Source organism: Eucalyptus grandis, chromosome 9, assembly GCF_016545825.1.
Source record: "Eucalyptus grandis isolate ANBG69807.140 chromosome 9, ASM1654582v1, whole genome shotgun sequence".
Taxonomy (NCBI): domain Eukaryota; kingdom Viridiplantae; phylum Streptophyta; class Magnoliopsida; order Myrtales; family Myrtaceae; genus Eucalyptus; species Eucalyptus grandis.
Genome location: NC_052620.1, coordinates 29,923,657 through 29,946,377, shown reverse-complemented (window position 1 = coordinate 29,946,377; position 22,721 = coordinate 29,923,657). Strand labels below are relative to the sequence as shown.

Here is a 22,721-nt window from a genome sequence, read left to right as displayed (position 1 = left end):
TACATTGATATATTACATATATGCCTATCAGAAGTCTATAAAATACCAGTAATTAATACCTTCTTCATGCGCTCGGCGACTTCTTTAATAAAAAAAAAAGCATATATACATGTGTGCGCGTGAGACTAGTACCTTATCCGTTGAATTCCCAAATTTGAGCACAGAAATATGACTTCCAACTCGTTCAGGCCTATCAACTAGCGATACAAGGCGAGCAGCTGGTTGATAGGCCAAAGCGAGGCTCCACTCACCTTTCGGTGACTTTGACATTATCTTATTTCACCCTAGGCACTAGGCATGGAGAGCTATCATACTCTCCTACCCGCTTGTAGCCAGCACCATACTATCGACATGGTGTCTACCTTCACCGCCGATAGACCTCTCGATTCTCACCTGAGTTTTTCTTCCAAGATAAATGGGAATACGAGAAGTGGCATTACGGGGTCTCCTGCCCTAGGGCGGATCTCCCATCTGTTTTTTCTCTCTTAAGCCTTTTAAGAACTTGCTTAGGTCCAGCGGTTAGTAACTATTCACATTAAAAAAATAATTATCCGGGCATGATTAATAGAAAATAAGTCTGCGCCTGAAAATTAGTCATTGCAATAAATTTCATGGGTAATTTGTCCACGTGACTTACAAAAGAGAAAGCAAATTAATCAGAATATCTATTCTACGAAGCCCAATATCAGGCCTGCTTTGTTATCCAAATTTGACCCAACAAAGGAGCCCGTGGGCTTTTACATTTAAAGATCGTGATATATAAACTCTGCAATTCTTTTATTTATTTATAGCATAAAAACCCCAAATCAGTACATAGGTCACAAATTTAATTGAAATTAATTTTTTTATCACAAAAAATCCAAAAATTGGCATAACTACAATAATTTACCCCAAAGTAAAAAATAAATAATATATTGGTATATTTATAACAAATATGTAAATTTCTATTAAATTTGATTAATATAAAAAAATCACAAACTACACTTGTGATAAGTATAGGTAAAACCCCTGACTAGTATACTCATTAACTATCACGTGTCATCAAATTTAATAATTTAACAATAAAATTTAATGAAAACTAACGAAAGATAAAATTATCACCGGTGAATCAATTGAAACTTTTGACGATCAAAAAATTAATTTAAGATAAATAGATCAAATGTGTATAATTCTCTTTTTATTTAAGTAAACTTAAACGACGAATATCATCATTAGGCTATTTAAGGCTCTTTGCAACCCAATTAATCTTCGATAGGTGTGGCCATCTCTTGTTTCAAATTTACAACGAGTACTTATCGAATGACTCATGACTGCCCACGTAAGTAGTTAGAAAATGCAATTATGTGATTTCAATTCATGCCTAGCGCAAGTAATTGAGCAATTCTCAAACTTGTATTTGTTTCATGAAAAATTCATGACTTAAAAAATATTTTTTTAAAGAAACAGAGCTAATAAAAAAATACCTTTATCATAACAATAATCTTTAACTAATATTTTTATTGATAATTAAACATATTTTCGCTATATTCTCGTGGAATAATTGTATAGTATAAAAAAAAAAAAATAGAAATAAATCAAACCGGTCACTCCCAGCTACACTGGTTTATGCACAAGGCGCTCCTCTCCGTCGGAAGATCATCATGGAGTACAAACGCTCATCTGATCATCAACGATAACCTTCTCCTTCCAAAGCTTAGCTCGGCGCCGGAGAAGCTCCGATCGTCGTTCGACGCCGCCGATGTCCTCCGCCTCTCGCTCCAGCAGCCTCTCTCTCCACGACGACCGTCGGTTCCCGCATCGCCATCGCTCCGCCTCCGGGGCCAGGCCGCACCGCCTCTCGTTCCCGGCCAAGCGCCAGAAGTTCGTCGTACTCCGCCACCTCGGGAGCGTCGGCGCCTCGTTCTCGGTGCATTTCTCGCTGCGTAGCCAGGGAAGCGGAGCTGAACGCGGCGTCGGCTTCGGGAGCGCTCGGAGTCGGTGGCGGTCGGTCGCTTCGTTTCTGCCCGGAGGCGGTTGGTGGACCTTGCGTGGTGACTCGGAGGACGCGGGAGCTGCAGATGCGAAGTCGGTCTCGGTGGTGACCGCTCTGCGCTGGATTTGGGGCTTGATTGCTGAAGATAGATTGGTGATTTATGTTGCATTTGGCTCTCTCGCAGTCGCTGCGGTACGCGAGTCGTTTTCCTTGGAGGAGGTTGCGTTGCTTGGCTTGATGAATATTAACTCATTTGAATGGAAGAACTAGCGCATTGGACGTTTCCAGAACAGCTTGAGCTGAAGCACAAATATGAACATTGAAATGCATTCCGCTTTTGTGATGCTTGTGTCATTGGTTCGTTTGTCAAATTAAGATGCTTGTATGTGGATTGTTCCAGCGTGTCCTTTTGTTGGTATTGAGAATGCACGATCTTAACATCTTAGTATCGGTTGGTTTGACTAGGGAGAAGTGCCTATGTATGTTGCTTTTGTAGCTACCTCGTGGAATTAGATTTGGCCATTCTCTTACATGCCTGCTGGATGTATGGGACGTAAATTTTACAGAGGATCCTCTTTAGTCCTGTCAATTTGATTGCTTTGGAAATAATGGCAATTGGTGGATATTGTTTGATCGGCTGTTTCCTCCTTTCTTTTCAAATTCTGCTCAAATTTCGGTGGTGAAGTTTGCTTTCTGTGCAGCTTTCAGAAATCACAATGCCAAGCCTACTGGCAGCTTCCATATTCACTGCACAGAGTGGTTGCAGAGACCTGTTTTATAGACAGGTTCAGCTTTTGGGTATATTGTGTTGCACTTCAGGAATATGCAGGTCAGTTTTGCTTCATGTTTATGTTTTGTATTCGCCAATACGATAGCCACAGTCACCTGTAAGGTGAACTTTTCCCCTTAAAGTTATGTCCAAAAGATCACTGTTGACAGACAAAAACCTGAACTGAATGCTTAGTTAGGTCGATGGAACCCCAAGCTATCTATTTATAATAAAGCCAACAGGTGAAAATTATAATATGACTTTTATTGCTGTCATATATAAAAATAATAAAAGAAATAGACAAATATGCCCCATTAGCCAAATACTCTTAACACTCCCCCTCAAGCTAGCGTGTAGATATCACACATGCCCAACTTGACTAAAATTGAATGAAGCGATTTACCCCTAATCCTTTGGTGAACACATTAGCAAGTTGATCACTGGACTGAACAAACGGTATACATATTAAACCACCCTCCAATTTCTCCTTGATAAAGTGTCTGTCAATCTGACTGAACAAAGGGTATACATATTAAAGCACTCTCCAATTTCTCCTTGATAAAGTGTCCATCAATCTCCACATGTTTCGTATGACCATGCTTTGTAGGATTGTGAGCAATACTATTGGCAGCCATGGGATTCCAACTTACTCTTAGAGGTGGTGTGATGAGCACAACATACACAACAAAAAGTTTTGGAGGAAGAATAAAAGTTGACGATCCCTGTAAAACTTCAATGGGTGTGCGGAAATCAAGAATTTTAGTCGGTATTCGATTGATTAATAGGCAACAGTTAAGCTAACATCACTCCGATATTGAGTTGGGACATGACGGGCAAATATAGGAGACCTAGTGACCTCTAACAAATGTTAGTTCGTTCTTTCGGCAACACCATTTTGTGTTAGGTATCGACATACCTTGTCTGATGAATAATGCCATAATTAGAAAGACACCTTCGAAATTGACCTCGATGTATGTGCCATTGTCACTGAAGAATTTTTAGAGTGGCATTGAACTGAGTTTAAATCATTTTGTGAAAGATTTGAAAACAGCCAAAAACGTCACTTCTATGTTTCAACAAATAAACCCAAGTTGTATGAGAATGACAATCAATAAAAGTGACAAACAATCAATTGCAAAAAATAGAAGTACACTAGGAAGGACCCCATACATTTGTATGTATCACATGAAAAGAATAACGATTTTTATTATTTAAAGATGGATATATTGAATGAGTTTATTTAGCCAAAACACAGGCTTCACAAAAAAACTTATGTTTATTACTGATTGAAACAAGACTAGGAGAAACTTTTTCCAAAGTTCCTAAAGGGGATGATCTAATCTGCAGTGCCACTAATGGAGATCTGTTAATGCTGAATTAACTCGGTGAGGCGTGAAAGTAGAAACCCCACTACCTTCCAGCAGATAAAGACCACCATCCAATCTACCATATCCAATCTCCTTCTCCATTAACAGATCCTGAAAAACACAATAAGAAGAAGGAAAAAAAGGTTATTTTATAGTTTTAAGTCTCAAGTTAGACTTGTAATAGAAAGGAGACTAGTAGAGAATGATGAAATATGTAAAAGAGAAGACAACAGAAGAGTGGAGGAACAATTGATAGACCATTTTCCAGCTAAGGAAAAGAGGGTTCCATCAGCTATGCAAACTTTATCTCTGCTGGAAGTAGAGGTGTATTAATAGAAGAGACTAGAACAACCTGTCATGTGATCCTGTCATGTGATCTATAGCCCCTAATCAATGATTCATGGACTAGAAACAGCAGATGTATTAAACCCCCAAAGATGATACTTGAAGTGGCTAAGTTTGAAGCAAAAGGGGAAGACAAATTCGCAATCGTGGAGGAGGCAGCAGCAGAAGCTTTAAATAGACGTCAAAATGCCTGGAGTTCTTCCTGGGATAGATCAATATTAGTATTAGGTGCAGGGGAAACAATTTTAGTATGGCTTACCCTGTTTTTTGTTTCTTTGTGCCCTTTTTGCTTCAAAATCTGCATGTTTTCCTTGTAACTTCCAGCAAATAGCCTTAGCATGATACAGCCTACAACAATGTTCACACTTCACAGAGTTCTTAGAGGTATCATCAAATCGAGAGGACGGAACAGATTTGGTAATAGTGCCAGCAATGGTTTGTAGAGCAGATCGATCGATAGTAGAGGGATGGAGCATTGCTGTCCTATGGTTTTCTTCCGAGTGAACTAGGGCATAGGACTATTCCAGAATAGGGAATTTAGATTGGCTAAGGACTTGAACACGTATCTGATCATATTCATCATTCAATCCTGCTGAGAAATCATAAACTTTGATCTTGTCCACATGGTTCTTGTAGGTAGCAATATTCACAACATTGGTTGGTTGATGATCAGCATAATGATCTAGCCCTTGCCACAAACGCCGAAGCTTAGCATAATATTGAAATATATTCATCTCCTTCTGAGTGGTGTTATGAGCCATTTTTGAAAGTTTATACCCTTATATATCATTCCTGAGTTGACCATAAGTATCCCTTGCAGCCAACCAAATCTGTGCTGCAGTATCAAGAAGCAAATATCCTTTTGCAATGTGTGGTTACATCGAGTTAAGCAAAAAAGACTTTACCAAAGAGTCATTCAAGATCCACTTGTCCTGAGTAGTACTTGATGCATCTGGCTTCACAAAAGTGCCGTTCATATGTTCCCCAAGCCCACAGCATCCAATGCTCAAGAATACTGATTGAGACCATATCAACTAATTTGTGCTGTCAAGCTTCACATAGACTGTAGCAAAAGTAACATATTCTATATGGCCATCTCGTATAGTTGGAGAGCTTACAATTGAACCCTCAGACTTTGTGTCTTAGAAATCAACTCAAAAATTGTGGAAGGATCAACCAAACCACCAAAACTGGCCAGAAAAAGCCAAAAATTGGATCGAAGTCCTCTAGTAGTAGGCTGAAGCTGTCATCCAAAAATCAGCCAAATCAAATCAAGGGAAGGCAAAATCGATACTTCTGCTTTTCCCTGAAGAATCTGCAAAGGAAAAATATGTTGGTCCACGAACTACAATACTTTGGTCTTCACACACGAGAGCCAACGGCAAGGCAGAAACAATTTCAAACAAGAAGATCCAAAAAATTGCAGAAGAGGTTGAACCACTTGTAGCAGATTGCAATGAAGTTCTAGTTTATCCTTTGAAAGTGAGGTTTAGGTCAGACACGAGTTTCAAAGAATCACCTCATTAGTGCTGCCCTACACTATGAAAGAGAGCAAAGAAGGTGAGAAAGAACTGCAGTGGGAGAGGGTGAAGGTGAGAAGAGAGAGAGAAAAGTAAGGTTGTGTAGAAAAGAGATTGGGGTTAGGGTTTCAGTTTAGCCCCTGCTATGATATCATGTTAAGAGACAAAAAAACTGAACTGAATGCTTGATTAGGTCAATGTGATCCAGGCTAACTATTTATAATGAAGTCAAGAGGCCAAAATTACAATATAACCCTTATTTCTGCCGGAGATAAGATAATAAAAGAAATAGGTAAATATGCCCCCATTGGCCCAATACTCTCAACAAACATAAATGGCTTTCTCATCTAGGTGCACTTTTGTATTCTGGATGTCTAGATCCAGAGTCAGCAGTAATGATGGAGATTTCATGCTTACTTTTTTGTGATATGATCTGCTAGGAAAAATCTTTTGTGTATTTGGATGTACAATCAGTTGGTGCCTCTCCTATAACATTGTCTTTTGAAATTACAGTGGCTTGCGCAGTGGATGCTTTGCTGTTGCAAATACAATCTTGGTAAGTCAATTGCTTTAAGTGCTCTCTATTCCATTGTGAATTTCTCGTTCTCTTATATGTGAATTCAAGTCAAATGAAGAAACTGAACTTATGATTCTCCCTGCTAAAGGGGTGTTTATACGGTTGAACTCTAGAAATGGATTATTTAAGATAGATGTAGATGGGGGCCATTCGCTTATAAAGGACTAAGATCCCAAACAATGTGGTGCTATTTCCCTTAAATGCATATGTTATTTCAACATAGCAATTTGTGACCTGTGGATTTTGAGTGGTTCCTACCAGGATAGATGACTGACTTAATAGTGTTCTTTTTGTAATAGAGAGAGCTTAAGCAAGCCCTCTGGTTTAATTTGGTGCCTTTTACTTGCCTACTGGTTCAGAAGCATAAGTAAGTAGAAGGGAAACTCTCAAGCAATGATACAGTTTAATCATCAATGCCTAGTTCTTTCCTATTGGGAGAATTCTTCTGAACAAAGATGCAATTGCTATCTTCATTTGAAGTTGATGTGATGACAAAGCTGTGAAAATGAGTGGTCAAAGTATTGTTGAAGTTGTTTACTCTTCAGGGGAAAAAGTTTTAGGGGCCTTTTGCTATAAGTTCTTATAGGAGTACATGGAAGACCATTCCTACTTCTTTGAGAACAACTGTTGCCTTTCCTCTCCATTAGCTATTCCGTCCATGAAGTCCCTTGACTGCTGTTTAGTTCGTCTTCATCAGTTGAAGAGGAATCTCTGTGTGACATACTACAGTCTCTTTGTTCTATTTTTTTTTTTCATTCTTAAAATATTTGTGTTATCTACACCTACATAAGAAGTTTATTCATATCTTTCATTAAGTGATATTATTGGTGCACGGATCTTTCAATTTGTGCCCTTGGTTTCCTAATAGAGTAGAGGTGGTGCTTGCTATGTCCTTGCAGGTCAAGCGTCTCCGGGAAACTATATTTTCAACACTTGTTTTTCAGGTTCATGTTCCTTTTAATAGTTGTAAAAGTTGTAGAGCTTTGCATCTCGGGGACAAGCTCCACAGTAGAGAAGTTACATCTTCTAATTTTCAGCTGTTTGTTACTTTTCTTTGGGAGACTAATATAATTTTCCAATTTTTTTGGCCCAGCATATAGGTTTTTTTGACACAAAATCAGTTGGTGATCTAATGAGTAGGCTTGGATCAGATTGTCAGAGACTCTCTCATGTTATTGGAAACGATATGAACCTAATAATACGCAATGTTCTTCAGGTTGGACACATATTGCTATTTAAATTTTGCATGAAAGCTTGAACATCAGTGTGTTGCCTTTTTATGTTTAGGGGACAGGAGCTTTGGTTAATTTACTGAGCTTGTCATGGCCCCTTACAATGTCAACGTTGGTTATATGCTCAGTCCTATCTGCAGTTTTTTTGGTTTATGGCCGGTAAGCTTTTTCTCCAACCTAAATTTAGTTATCTTAGGAATGATCTTTTTCCTTTTCTAATTGCAGACTTACGCATTACCTTTTCATATTGTTCTGTGAACTGGCGGATCAGGAATGTTTATGCTTTCATGATAAATCCAGAAAAAAGAAGTATTTATTGTCAAGTATGGGCATATGGTTTTATATTGTGGACTGCCTCCTTTCCCACTTCATCTCAAGCGAAGCTGCAGATAGTAGTTCTATTAACCTTCATTTGTGAGGATAATGCAGAATTATTATGTGATTATGTGCCTATGTATGAGTTCTGGAACCATACGTTGCATATTTTATTGCTTGTATTTGGTATGCTTTCTCCACTTGTTTCAATTCTTGATATTTTGGTAGGTACCAGAAGAATGCTGCGAAGTTAAGCCAAGAATTTACTGCTAAAGCCAACGAAGTATAGGCAGAAAAATTTTCTTAGTTCTAACTACTTTGCCACCTTTGCAATTTCTTGATGTAGTGCTATTGCATTTTATTTAAAGGTTGCTGAAGACACTCTTACCCTGATGAAGACCGTTCGAGTTTATGGAACAGAAGGAATGGAAATTGGAAGGCAATGATTCCCACTAGTAATTGCCTAACAAGTGTTTTTGTTTTTACTAATTTATTTAATTTACGCGGTGACCTTATGCAACTTACCTGATTCCGTGGCTAAACTATTGCAAGCCTTTCATTTGTGTTGCACTAGGTATAAGCTATTGCTTGAGAGGTTAGGTTCTGTAAGCATTCGTGAAGCTGCGGCTTATGGATTATGGAATCTGAGTTTCCACACCCTTTATCGTTTGACACAGGTTTGAATTTTTCCTTTTGGTTGGAACCCAAACTTTTCTAAAAATTTCATTGTTCCCATGTTCATGCTGCTAATTGGCTTTATAACAGTACTCTGTGGATATTTCTGTCTTCAATTAATCCAGAATTCATATATTATTCATCGATGATACTCTGGTAGAAAATTTTCATGCATCATCCAGATCACAAGCATAGTGCAAAGTCAGTTCTCATTGATGATCTACATAGTCGGGAATTCTAAATCTTGATGTCTTTGGTTCAGTTGTAATGTACTGCAGATTAATGTTGAATATGACGCTGTTTGGACGGATACATGTCTGAATGCTGCATGATTACTACCTTCATGAAAGTCAATGATCTCACTATGATTTTTGTTGTGAAATCTAATTCTAGGTTTTGGCACTGCTGTTAGGAGGATTGTCCATTCTGACAGGTTACGTGTCCCCTGAGCAACTTACTAAGTATATCTTGTACTGTGAGTGGATGATTTATGCAACTTGGAGGTTGGCAGATAGCTTAACGTTGTTGTTGCAGTCCATTGGATCTAGTGAAGAGGTTTTTCATCTAATGAGTCTGTCACCAAGTCATCAGTACCTGTCAAAAGGCAAGCACACTGAAGAGAATGCAACCGTTCATGAAAAAGCTGAAGAAGGTTTTTGATGCTCAGTAGTCTATTAACATCGCAGATTAGAATTCAAATCAAATAAGCATCTGAGACCATGTTTAAAGTCCTCATACTACTTAGGTTTATGTTAAAATTGTTAACATGTATCCATGAGTTTTGGAGTCTGTTAATGTGCATCTGAACGTGCAGACTCTCTTTGCATGTTTGGCACATTCGACATTCTTACTTGAGCCCTTAACCCATGCTTCAAATCATAACTGAAATTTTTTGCATGTAAGACAAACAGACAAATGGCTTTGCCATAGTTTTCCATGTCCATAGCACATCTTACCCAATGCCTTCTCTTTTGGGTAAAACATTCAGTGGGCGACCAGCCTACAGTAATCCGTAAACTTCCGTGATGTTTTGTTAGCTGAGCCCTTTGCATCGGCTGTACAAACTTTGCAGGAATTGTACTTTCTTTGTTAATGTTGCATAACTTTCTTGTGCAGGAGTTACTGTTAATGAATTGCTACCTTCTATATTAATCCAATTCTTTCTCTGCCATATCAATTGTACACAGGGTTGAAAATACAGAAGCTAAGGGGACACGTTCAGTTCGTTGATGTATCTTTCCAGTATCCTTCAAGGATTACGGTACATATTAAGTCAGCCAACCTTGTAATCCACTGTTGAATATTTTCTCCTCTATGAAGTGCAAAGTTGAATATGTCTACGTCAACCTCTCTTCCTTTTGCTGGTCATCTATGTTTAGTGACAACCATTTCAATTAAATTGAGAAAATCAGGTCCTATACAACTACTAGTGATGCTCAATCCCTTCGACTAGGTAGGATTTGTATGTTGCTTTATAGTTGGAGGGGCTATTTATTAGTTCTGGAGGTTGTGGACTCGGCCCAATTTGATTGATGAAGACTTACACCCATACTATCACAGTGCTTGACTTCTAAATTGTTGATATGATATAAGTATATGATGTCATGCGTTTTTATTCTTTGAAGCAGAAAACTGACTAAATAGTATTCTAATTGTTTTGCTAAATTGACAGGTACCAGCTCTAGCAAACGTTAACTTCTCTATACAACCAAATGAAGTGGTTGCAATCGTAAGAGACTGTACCTTTGGACTAACTTTTTTCCTTTTCTGAGGGTTGATTGTGATCAATGTGCTGCGTTCTATTTGACTAGGTTGGCGCAAGTGGTTGTGGGAAAAGCTCGTTAGTTAGTCTCTTGCTTCGTTTATATGATCCAGTTGATGGTCAGGTATGCTGCACTAATATTGGGCGTATGTTGAATCAGGAAATCTCAATGAACTTGGCAGTAACAACTTTTTCTCTGCATCGTAGATTTATATTAGCTCCATGGTTATTAAAATTCCCAAATTTGCAGATTTATATTGACGGTTTCCCCATAAAGGAGTTGGATATAAGGTGTCTCAGAGAAAAAATTGGATTCGTGGGACAGGTTAGGCATACAATTACATTTCAATGGTATGAAACTTATCTCAGGCTCTGCACCGGTCTGTAAGTACCAGCTATGTATCATTGACAGGAACCGCATCTCTTTCACATGGATATCTCATCAAACATTAGCTATGGATGCTCTGGAAAGGTGAATCAGGAAGATGTAGAGTTGGCTGCAAGCCAAGCTGGTGCCCACGATTTTATTTCAACTCTTCCCGATGGATACCAGACTGTCGTTCATGATGGGTTGCTCAGCGGCGGACAGAAGCAGAGAATCGCTATTGCTAGAGCCATCCTGAGAGATCCTGCTATTCTGATCCTGGATGAAGCGACCAGTGCCCTGGATGCGGAAAGCGAACGGCGAATCAAGGTATTTATATTAAAACATTCGTCCCTCTTGTACAACCGGTTGTAAGGGAATGTGCGGAAGCAAAATAACATGTGGACGTTAAAGCCAAGTGATCGTGTTTAACGTGTGATTTGCCATGTCATTAGGGCCTAATCTTCAATCAAACAGCAAGAACCGTCATCGTCATAGCACACAGGTGAGTCGCTCACACCATAGCCATCACCCGTCTGTCTTCGCTCATGGCTTACGAGATGGGAGTTACCTATCTGGGTTGCTGGCTGTTTGCAGGCTCGGTACTGTTGAAAATGCCGATAGAATCATCGTAATGCATGGCGGTCGAGTTGTGGAGGTAAGGGTGCTTATCTAGTTCCAAATTGGACATTCTCATTCATCCACGAAAGCAAGAGTAAAACAAACAGGTTCTCTCTTTTGCATCATATCTCGGAGGCGCTCGAGAACGGAAAGTAATATGTATATATAGGCAAATCCACATAACCTGTCCATAACTTGTTGCTACGCTGCGCGGCATAGACTAGACATGCCTCTGTAAGCAGCTGCCGCGATGATTCCATAGAACATCTTGTATACCTTTGGCGTGGTGAGCCTGTTCCATAGGCCGATGCATGACGGGTATGCCGAATTAATCGCACGCACTCCGCAGGTGGGAACGCACAAGGAACTCCTCCTCAGGGACGGCTTCTACGCTCGTCTGATCAGAAATCGGGAAGATTCAATTGGGTTCTGACTTGGGAATGATGTTGGAAGAACGAGCAAATGGGAACTTTCAACCACAGGTGCGCGGCTTTAAACGGCCTATTGATAGGCTCATTCCTTGTTTATTTCTTCGTTTTCTTTTCTGTATCGTCACTAGCGGCAAGTTGGAAATGGTGGAAAAGGTGGATTGCTTCAAAAAGGCATCCCGAACGCAAATAGGAATCTTCACCCATGTATAGTCCACCTCTTCTCATTGTAGTTGTACGATGTCCTATTCAGGTAACATGAAATGATTTCCGTAGGGGCATCTATTACGCTTGCCCCTTAATTTGCATCGGGAGAAAAATTCCTCCAATTAAATCCACGGTCATTTGCAATATCAGCCTCCTAAAGAATAAAATCGACGGTTGATGGGGCCTAGACACCAAAGTGACAAAAAACTATTAGACCTAACACCTTTCTACAAAAAGCAGAAGATAGTATTGCACTGTTGCCAGGTCTACATAGATTATCATTTTACACAGCAGAAGATACAGTCTTGCACCGTTGGTGGGTCTGCATGGATTATCATTTTACTTGGACAGGTTATAGAATACATGTGTGTGCGCGTGAGAGAGAGAGAGAGAGAGAGAGAGAAATCAGAGTCTCTCGAGGGCTTCGGAGGAAAAATCTCCAGGTTGAGGAACTTGCTGGTGAGGGAGACCCTTCACCTGTGTTGCTTCATCGCCCGTCTTGTCTATCTCTCGCGGGTTACGAGCCTTCGGCGGTGATGGTGGCGGGTCGTCCACTGCTCCTTTAATTTCCTTCACCGTTCTCTTGTCACTCTCTTGTTGTTTTTGTCGATCTCTCTCTCTCTGGTCGTCCATGGCAAGTTCCTCCTCTTCCTCCTCCGTTTGCCACGCCGTTTGCCAACTGAAAACAGAGCTTCTTCCGCCGGCTGCGCATGCAGACATCGTGACACGTCGTGCATTTCTGCAGGACACGTGTGGCTCCGTTTTTCTGTCTGCTCTCATTTCACCGGACTAAGCAAATCATATGTCGAGGAAAATAGAATTTCAAGCAATGACGCAGCTGCTCTATGAACACAGAGGCACGTAGCCAACTCTATACCGTAGCAGTCTCGGCTTGGGCTAACTCGATCTCGGTGGACTCTCTAGTCAAAATTTGACATGTGTACGTTTAACCATCTAACTGTTACAAAACTCATGTCCCAAATCTGTCTGTTAACGATGTAGCCATGTGTCAGGTTTTAAGATGGAGATTCTGCAGAAGACAATGAACCCATGGTGCACCTCGAATTGGGTGGATCTCGCAGGTAAAGCGGGTGAATTCATTCGATCGAATGGTTCGGATGGATAACTGGATATGCTGTTGGAGGCAGAACGGATGACATTTTTCCTGACCATAGAGAGGATGTTAATTAAGAAGGAATGGCATTACCGAGGGCACTCGCATGTCATCATCTGGCCATAAATTGATTTAACTCAACAGCGCCAATCAGGAAAAAAAAAAAAAAAAAAGGAATAACTTAACAAGGCAAGGGCACAATTTTTGATAGCCCAGGCAATAGCGATGGATGAGGGGATCGATTAGTCTGTCTGACGTGCTTCTCTCCTCCTTCGATGTCCCAAGGCTTCCATATTCCCTTGGATTTACTAGTGATAGCGAGGCAGGCACCTTGCCCTTCGTAGTAAGCAACAATCTTTCTATCAAGCTTGGTCCGTCGTCTTGCTCCATTCCCTGAACTAGAGGGAACTTTCCCTGTCTTGCAAGGCAAGTCTATTAAATTTAGTTGAGAGGATTAAGGAAGCGGTTAACTCTTGATTGGCTGACCAATCCTTTGTTCGAGAGCTTGAACAACGAAGTGAAATGCTTGACGTATGGGCATTCATCATCGATAGAAAGATGGAAGTGTTTTGTTTTTCCATTTTTTTCATACAATTTTCATTTCTACTCCACCTTTGAATCATCTAAAATCCAATCTTTTATCTACTATTTCTGTTTCGAATTGGTAGTTACTATCAATATTTACCCTTAGGTTCTCAAAGCGCATTGTTCTGCTTTGGCATTTCAATTAAAATATTTCAGTGATTTTATATTAGTATTGATGGAAAGAATAGGATGAATGAACTTCAAATATATTTTCAATTCAGTTAGCCATTTAGAGATGTACTTACAAGAGCAAAAATTCAATTTCTTTCATCATTGAAAATATTGTTGGTTTTTTTTATCATTACAAGAAACAAGGATGAAGATGCATGTTAGCATAATTCCAATGAGCATTTTGGCTTATCTAATTCTTACTATTCTCTGTTCAACATTTTTCCAAGTACTGCAACTATGTTTATGTTCCCCTTATTGAAGAGTTTTATCTACTTCCGATGTTTTGAGATGATAAAAAAAAATAAAAAAAATGGTTCTTCCATGCATACTTTTTGCATTTCGAGTTTTCATGTACATTAATTCTATGATCCTTTTATTTATCTATTTTTTCCTCTAAATTCTCCTAAAAAGTTCAAATACTCCCGCCTATTTATCTATTATACTTTCTACAGTCGAATTGATGATTCACGACACAATGAAAAGGCAAAAGAAAAAAAGTAACAAGAAACAGAGGACATGCAATGACCAAAGAGCTACAAAGCTATCTTTTGGAATTACTGGTTGTCCCTAAACTCGGTCCTTGCGATGTCAACTCTTTATCCTTTCGACAGACAAAAAGTCCCCACAAAAGATGAAACAGCATTTTTGCAGCCCTGCTCTGCCCTTGCTTCTCTCTTCCTAACGTTGTTTTTTTTTTATCTCTTTTCCTCCAAAAGAGCACGGACCGAATCATTTCATCCAGTGATCCTTCGACGCAATCAGATCCTGATTGGATTCTCTCTCTTGCGGGGGCGTTTGTCCCGAAAGTTTTAGCCTCCGGCGTGAGCCGCTACCGAGCAAAAAAATTTGCTGAAAAACGAGCTCTAGCAGGCGCGCATTGTCTGCCGCCACCTGCATAAGAGTTCACGAAAACAGGAACAGATGACTCTCTCTCTCTCTGTCTGATTTGTACCCAGAATAAAACATTGAGCAAGACGCCACCTTGATGGCGACTTTCGGGATCTCGCCAGAGCTGGATTGCTTGAGATCCTCCCGATCGCGACGAAAAAGATTGGCTGCCAGCGCTTCCTTCGTGAAAAGGGGATAGACCATCGTCTCTTTCGTTTTGGTCGTATCGGCTTGACACCGAAACGCGCTCCATTCTCTTGTTTCGATCCAAACGAAGAGACCCTTCACGTCAAACCTCCGAAAAAATATCGTTTTAACGCTTCCCTCGTTCGGTCATGGGGTCTCTAGCCGTATTTCTCCTTCTTCTGCGCTATTCGCGAGTCTCTGTTCTCTCTGAGCTTGCGCTCTGCTCTGTTCAGGTACTCTCCCTCTCTCTTTCTCTGTGTGCCGGGCGTCCTCCCGTTGTGTTTTTCTTGAACGCAATGGACCGAATCTGAATTCTGGCCGGGGTGAAATTAGATTCTTGTTCATGTGGGCTCTTGGTTCTGACAATCCTAGTGTTCCTAGACCGCAACACGATTCTAAAGAAATGCAAAAGATTGTATTGTTTTTGCTCTTGCTTCTTTTCTTCAGCAGCTGTTTCCTTGATGAGCTCCGTATAGAACGGCCTTGACTTGTCATGCAGTGGTTAATGTGTCTTTGAGTTTCTTCCACGGAATTGGCAATTGGGTTTGGATGTCGACCAGACGTCGACCTTCAGTGGAGTATAATTCAGATCTTCCACGCATATGGGATTTTAGTTGGGATGGTTATGGGAAAATCATATCTACTTAAGTCACTTCTCTGCTTACTTTGATGAAACGTATCAGTTTCTGCAACTCCCGCGTGTGCTCTTTGAACAGTTCTCATCGGTTCTAGAAGTTTTCTGCACATAGCGAGTCGGTTAAGTTGACGATTCTTCGATCAATGACTTCGGAACGCGGGAGATTACCGGTTGTTGATTGCTACATCATTGAATATTGCCGTGGTTACCTGGAGTTAAGCTGCTCTTACATGATATCAACAGATGCATTTTATTTTGTTTCTCAAAGAACTCATTTTCGCTCACAGGAAAAAGTTCTTCGATGTTGGGAGCTCCTCGGCTTTGTTATCCCACACCTAGAGCCAGAGAATCCAGGAACCTGTCTTCTTCCACGTCCTCTGCTCCGGCAACTCTTGTCGGGTGTGAAATGAAGCCCATTTACCACCAAAAGCTTTTCACAGATGATGACCAGCCGATCTTGGAAACAGCACATGATAGCACGCAAAGTGATGAAGTGCCCTGCTTGGCACAGCAATTTTATGTCTCAGACAAGGGACTGGAGAACCTGAATAGTTTTTTTGATAAGAAAGTGGAGATCTCTTCTGGAAAAGGCACGATGGTGATGAAAGCCGACTCAGACACTGAGCGTCCTCCAGATGATTCCAGGAGTCCCAGTTCGGGTGATGTTGTGGATGGAAGCCATAATTCAAGTGATTGCAAAGTAGTTTCTCAGGAGTCTTCAAGTCAGTCTCCGGCTCAGTCCAAGTCCTTATGTCCAAGTCCTGAAGGCTGCTTACGCTCTTCTGCTCCTTATGTGGGAGCCAAAGAAAGTTTTGCCGGCGCTGAATTGAGTGAGTGCACAGGTAGCAACAAGAAGTCCAGCGAAAGGGAAGTTGCCAAACCATGCGTCGTGATCGATAGCAGGAACACCAGCATTGTGAGTGATGTCAGTGATGAGAGCAGATCCAGCAATTTTAGCAGCATTATGAGCAAGCCGCGTAAGGCAAGAGATAGAAGATGGGAAGCAATCCAGGCTGCTGAATCACGTCATGGCCTACTGGGCTTAGAGCACTTCAGGCTGCTGAAGAAGTTGGGTTGTGGCGATGTTGGGAGTGTGTACCTATCGGAGCTGAAGGACAGTGGGAGTTACTTCGCCGTGAAGGTTATGGATAAACCAGCTCTGACTAATCGGAAGAAACTCTCGAGGGCACAGATGGAGAGGGAGATATTGCAGTCTTTGGATCATCCTTTCTTACCCACTTTATACATGCACTTTGAGACGGAGAAATTTTCTTGCTTGGTGTTGGAGTTTTGCCCAGGAGGAGACTTGCACAAGCTTAGGCAAAGGCAACCCGGGAAGTATTTCCTAGAGTGCGCAGCCAGGTCGAATGCCGTTGTACTTTTCTCTTCTTTGTGTTTTCCGTTTCCATATTGCCAGCTGTCGAGTAGATTGAGTTTGCGAGGAGAAATCTAGCTGAATGCGTCCCGTGCATCTGCAGAAAGTCCTTTCATTTCAGCTGATACTGATCATATGCTGCAGGTTCTACGCAGCTGAAGTCCTCCTAGCTTTGGAGTACTTGCACATGCTTGGCATCATATACAGGGACCTCAAGCCGGAAAACGTTCTGGTCCGAGAGGACGGGCACATAATGCTCGTGGATTTCGACCTCTCTCTAAGATGCTCTGTCAGCCCGACTCTGGTCGAGTCCTCTAACTTGATCTCCGAGACGGGGAGCTCGACTTCCTGTGCACAGCCTTCCTGTTTCATGCCACGCTTCTTCCTGCGTAAGCCCAGAAAGGATAATAAGTCCATGCAAAAGCCCGAGCTCGTGGCCGAACCCTCGGATGCTCGATCAATGTCCTTTGTTGGTACCCACGAGTACCTGGCGCCCGAGATCATCAAAAGCGAGGGCCATGGAAGTGCCGTGGACTGGTGGACGTTCGGCATATTTCTTTACGAGCTCTTGTTCGGCAGGACTCCCTTTAAGGGTGCTGGGAACAGAAGCACTCTATTAAACATCATCGGGCAGCACTTGAAGTTCCCGGAATCGCCGTCCGTGAGCTTCGCCGCCAGAGACTTGATCCAGAGCTTGCTCGTGAAAGATCCGAAACACCGCCTCGCTTACAGTCGCGGAGCCGCCGAAGTCAAACAGCATCAGTTCTTCAGGAGCATCAACTGGGCACTGATTCGGTGTGCGAGTCCGCCGCTGGTGCCCAGGCAAGTGACGGATGGGCTTATGGAGGATGCAACAGAGCGAGCGCACGGTGTTGGCGCCGACATCGATGCAGAATCCGTCGGTAATTGTTCAGATTTCGATATTTTCTAGTTCTCTAATGCTCTTTCCATTGCTACCTCGAAACCGGGCTCTATATACCTTGTCATCTTGGCTCCTCTACATAGAAGGAACAGCAAAAATCACCCCAACAAAGCGGGGCATTCCGTTGAAAAAGAAGAAGAATCGGTTCATTCTCTTGACTTCTTCCCCATTTCCACGCTTCTCCTCTCCCAACCTGAAGCATTCTATCTCGGCTTCCCTTCCGCACCGCGGCTTAGCATAGTTCCTGTGGTTCTCTTTCGAAGCCAACCTTCCGTCAGCCTCTCGCTTGCAACGATATTGTCCACTTTAGGTCGAAGTCCGCAGTCTTATTCTTCTGGCCAGAAAAACCTCCTTACAAGTGAGGATAAGTGTCATCTCATATATGGCACTTCACCTGGCCACACTCAAACGATATGGGATTTGATTCATTTCTGCCTCCTTCGCCATCCTCGAGTCGGAGCCCTACTTTGTCGGAGCCCACACTGGCTCTCTGGCAACCACTTTTGCCTTCAACGGACCAGGCCGTTAGACTAGGTAACGGTATCAGAAATGGTGGGGCTCGAACAAAGGATTGAGGGGTCGAAGTTGATCACGTGAACTTTGTACAAAGTGGGACAGGAACGAGGGCGCAGCCCCACCGCTCTCCTTCCCTGGTCGTAAGCGCTCGTGTCATCCCGCCGGGAACGGGAGATTCCCTTCAAGGAAGGGGGAGGTTTCGATTCGGACGTCGACTGGATTATTTAACTATTTCGACTCCTAATCATACGAACAATCTGGTGGGCGGTCCATTACTTCCCAATAGAAAACAGTGGAATCTTTCCTTTTGATTTTTTTCATTTTGCGGCTGTGGTTTTCGCCCACGTCATAGGCTCAGCTTATTTCCCGATAAATATATGAGTTGAAAATAATTTTACTTAAAAAAAGTTACTTGTATAGTTGAAAATGATTAATCGATGAAAAACACTTTTCATTATCGATAATAATTTATGTCCAAGTATTTTTGCGAATGATATAATTTTTTTATTTTGTGAGTGATTTAAGAAATTAATTTTAGGAAAATGTGTTCAAGATCTTTCATTTTACGTTAAGCAAACTTACTTATCTTTCAATTTTTTTCTTTTCCTTTTTGCTAATAACGATTGTCTTTTTTATTTGATTGGTAGAACCTTCTGCAGCCTACGACCATCGTTGCGTGCGTGGAATCAATTCATTACTCAATTTACATTTATAATAACGTTTGGGGAGCCGAATTATTATAAATTGTGCGAATTCTATATTTCTAAAATGACAGAAGAATATTTCCATCTTATGGAACAACTTATGACCTCGAGAATTTATACAAAAAAGTTTCCGTAATGTTCACGTCGGAGTCACTAAAAAAATGGTGCTCTGAAATTTTCAACATAACAGTGGTGCTATCTCATACAATCATTGCCTGATATTATTCAAAATTAAATTTATTTATTTTTACTTGTTAACGTCTTTGCACATATATGTATGCCTGCTTTTCGTGGAGAAATAAGACTGAAGACAGTGAATAAATTTACGTAAAATTTTAAGTAATTAAGGAAATTTTATGAAGAAAACAAGATCGAGATCTCTTGGAATTAACAAGTCCCCGTTTCTTCGCATGTCAACGGAGACGCGATGGCACAACTACGACTACTGCTGTTGCTCCCATGTCTGATCCCATAAAACGCAAACTATTCACGCAGAGTACCGAAAAAACTTGCAAGGAATTAGTTCGCCGTGACCTGATCTTGCGAAAGCCGGCCCTCGCTGAGCTATAGCCATGGCGATCTACGATCGAGCCTCGGCTAAGCCTCTTCTCCGGCGACGAGATTGCGCCGTCGGCTTGGAAAATGGGAGGGAAAAGAAAGAGAAACGATATGGAGAATTTGTGCAGTCGAGTTCGGTTTTCAAAAGAGGGTGACGAGCCTTAACCTGAAATCTTCACTTCTTTGCGTCAGCGACGCCGCAAGTTGCAAGGCGTTGGGGGGGACCTCCCTCTCCAGTTCTTGTCGTTCACGCAAAACCCGAACCTTGTATTTTTACCATTTCATTGACGATGATGTTTTAAACAAAACGAATGGACCTTAATATGATCAGAAAAACAAGAATCCTGAAAGTGGGAACTTTCGGGTCATGATGTCAATTATGATTCCGAAATTTGCGACAACCAAAAAAAAATTACAACTCAACAATGTCCTTCTTACCATCATAAATAATCTAGAAGATATGCACTTTTCCATTGAGAAAATTATCAAAAAAAAAATCTGAACTTATTATACTCGTGCTAGTTTAGTCCTAAACCTTTCGGTTTGATTAGTTTAGTCTTAAATCTTTTGATAATTTATCAATTGAGTCATAAGTATTTTGATTGTGCTAATTTAATCCTAAGCCTTTTTAAAAATTTAGTTCTTCTAGTAAATTTTGATTGAAAAATACTGACATGGCAATCTAGGCAACACTAAGCATCCTACTTGGCCAGCGCTTACGTATACTAATTTTTGCATTATTTTAAAAACTTTTTATGAATCTTTTATTCTTTTTTCTTTCATTTTTTTTCCAACCCTTGGCTGGTGAGAGCGAGAAGATTGTTGGTGGGGTCATCGAACCTAAGCTTTAGCCAGCAACCTTGCTAGCCAAGAGTTGGCAAAAGAAAAGGAAAATAAAAAATAAAAATGCAAAAAATTGTGCACATTAATGTTGATCATATTAGTACTTTTTAGTCCGAAATGATAAAGAATAGTTAAAACTAACTAAAAAGTTTAAAACCAATTGGCAAATTATCAAAAATTTATATTAGATATACGAAAGTTTTTTTAGTCAAAATTAGTAATTTCTCCCATTTTCAAAGCAATTCAATACACATCCCATTTAATCCTTAAATGACTAAATTGACAAATTATTAAAAGACTTAGGATCAAATCAACAAATCTTCATAAAATTTCTCACTAAATTGACATAATTAAAAATTTTAAAACCCAATTGGCAAATTATCAAAAATTTATAATTGAATTGATATAATCGAAAGTTTTATGATTGAATTTGTACGAATTTGACTTCTATGTTTTCATGAAGTAATGGGTTTATAATTTTTTTTGGTAATTTCTCCCATTTTCAAAGCATTTCGTAATTTTTGACACGCATCCCATTTAAAATCCTTAACTGGCGTTTCTACAATGCAAACTTTTGATAGGTGAAATATGATTCGTTCACCCTATTTGTTTTGCCTATTCAAGCCAACTACCTTTTCAACTACATATGTTATTTCTCCTCTTGCTCCCTTGAAGCAAGACTCCCACCTTTTCTTTTATTTTTATATAGGTCAAATCAAAGTCGAAAGAAATTTCCAAAAAATGTTTTTTTTTGTACTAATAAGTGCTTTTAGAGAGTGATTTTTCGAATTTAAGCAAAATCAAAAGGTACATTTTTCATATTTCTCGCCAAATGATTTGGGTTATTATTCAAATTCTCGAAATTTATGGAAAAAATTAGGTCTAAATCTATGAGTCTATATCTGCATATCACAAAGGTTTTGAGTATTTCAAGTCATGGAAAAGTTAAAGCGCATGCTCTTTGAAATTATATCAGCTCATGAAAAAGAAAAGAGTAAAATTGAATTCACATCCCCCTAGGCCAACCAAGAGAAAATTAGGGAAAATTATACTAAAGTGAAAAATGTTTGACCCAATCACAATGAAGTCCTAAATATTTGACAACGTACAATTAGGTCCTAAGTCGGCATGGCATGTCATAATTTAACGTGACGTTTTTTTAATACTTTATGAGCCATTGCTACTCTCTCTCTTTCTCTCGAACTCAGTTTTGTTTTATTTTCTCCAAACTTTTCTTCTAAAAATCTCAATTGTCCCAACCTAGGTTATCTCCACGTATACCTAAAAGTATCTAAAAACACCACGATAGATTCCGACGTACCGCATTAGTATTTTTGCTCGAGCAATTATGAGGAAGGATCTAGTGCCATTAAATTGAAAAAAAAATTAGAATTTAATTGTGCATCGGACAAAATATACTAGGATTTCCTGGCATGGTCTTCTCTGTTGAAAAAAAAAAAGCCCTTTCGAGACATTTTGAAAATGAACTTTAATTCGGAGAAAGAAATGCATGTGATCTTTCTTAAGATTATTGGGGGCAAATCTAAGAAATGGGAAGGGAAAATGTCACGAATAGTTCATCAACTTTCATCTAATGTTCAATTTCATCTCTGAGCTTTTGATTTACTCAATTTGGTCCATAAACTTTTATCTTATGTTCAATTTCATCTCTAAGTTTTCGATTTGCTTAATTTGGTCCTTGAATTTTCATTTAATGTTTCATCTAGTCTCTAGTTATTTGAAAATTTGCGAATTTTCTTTTTTTAATACCAATTTTTTTATAAATTAAAAAAAAAACAAATTGAGTTTTTTTTTTTTTTCGAAAAAATATCACATTTATGCAAAATAATAAAGGTCAATATTTCTTTTCTTTCCCCATATTAAAAAAAAATAGAAAAAGGGACAATAATAATAAACAAAGATGAATCTTGTATTTTGATTTCGTTTTTGTATATGTAAATTACTTGAATAATATACAAAAGTCCATCACTCGATTTTTCCCTTTTCGGTGTACAGAAGTCCATAAAAAAATCCCGCCGGGTGCGAGCCGCGCAGCGTTGGGCCCAAC

General features: G+C 40.0%; 2 protein-coding genes and 1 long non-coding RNA gene across 7 annotated transcripts; 2 read left to right on the top strand and 1 right to left on the bottom strand.

Moving 5' to 3' along the window:
* Positions 1–1,602: 1,602 nt before the first annotated feature.
* LOC104419222 (ABC transporter B family member 26, chloroplastic) lies at positions 1,603–12,255 on the top strand. Of its 5 annotated transcripts, none has more exons than XM_010030809.3 (18): positions 1,603–2,164; positions 2,674–2,801; positions 6,487–6,529; positions 7,450–7,494; positions 7,644–7,766; positions 7,838–7,941; positions 8,326–8,380; positions 8,466–8,536; positions 8,672–8,774; positions 9,166–9,376; positions 9,960–10,033; positions 10,445–10,501; positions 10,584–10,658; positions 10,785–10,859; positions 10,947–11,228; positions 11,354–11,403; positions 11,496–11,556; positions 11,869–12,255. In XM_010030809.3, exons 1-18 carry the CDS (start codon positions 1,739–1,741, stop codon positions 11,950–11,952), a joined length of 2,067 nt encoding a protein of 688 aa, XP_010029111.2. In that variant the 5' UTR covers positions 1,603–1,738; the 3' UTR covers positions 11,953–12,255. The 5 variants fall into 5 exon arrangements, with proteins under 5 accessions (XP_010029111.2, XP_010029110.2, XP_039158071.1 ...); XM_010030808.3 differs by having other exon boundaries at positions 9,166–9,424; XM_039302137.1 differs by having other exon boundaries at positions 9,166–9,205; positions 10,584–10,859.
* Positions 3,928–9,365, bottom strand: LOC108955394. Its single transcript, XR_005546633.1, has 3 exons — positions 9,231–9,365; positions 4,713–5,768; positions 3,928–4,219 (listed from the first exon to the last, which is right to left on the bottom strand). It is a non-coding gene; the product is annotated as an uncharacterized LOC108955394 (long non-coding RNA).
* A 2,329-nt stretch (positions 12,256–14,584) lies between the features above and the next one.
* LOC104419221 (serine/threonine-protein kinase D6PK) lies at positions 14,585–18,190 on the top strand. The gene is made up of 3 exons (XM_010030807.3): positions 14,585–15,331; positions 16,023–17,097; positions 17,255–18,190. The coding sequence occupies exons 2-3, from the start codon at positions 16,037–16,039 to the stop codon at positions 18,039–18,041; spliced, it is 1,848 nt and encodes a 615-aa protein (XP_010029109.2). The 5' UTR covers positions 14,585–15,331; positions 16,023–16,036; the 3' UTR covers positions 18,042–18,190.
* The last annotated feature ends 4,531 nt before the right edge of the window (positions 18,191–22,721 follow it).

Coding starts and splice junctions, on each gene's coding strand:
- LOC104419222 (XM_018863162.2), top strand. CDS start 1,739: ATGTCCTCCGCCTCTCGCTCCAGCAGCCTCTCTCTCCACGACGACCGT. Junction 7,767..7,837: donor TAATACGCAATGTTCTTCAG/GTTGGACACATA, acceptor TTTTATGTTTAG/GGGACAGGAGCTTTGGTTAA. Junction 8,381..8,465: donor TTACTGCTAAAGCCAACGAA/GTATAGGCAGAA, acceptor TTTTATTTAAAG/GTTGCTGAAGACACTCTTAC.
- LOC104419221 (XM_010030807.3), top strand. CDS start 16,037: ATGTTGGGAGCTCCTCGGCTTTGTTATCCCACACCTAGAGCCAGAGAA. Junction 17,098..17,254: donor TTCCTAGAGTGCGCAGCCAG/GTCGAATGCCGT, acceptor CATATGCTGCAG/GTTCTACGCAGCTGAAGTCC.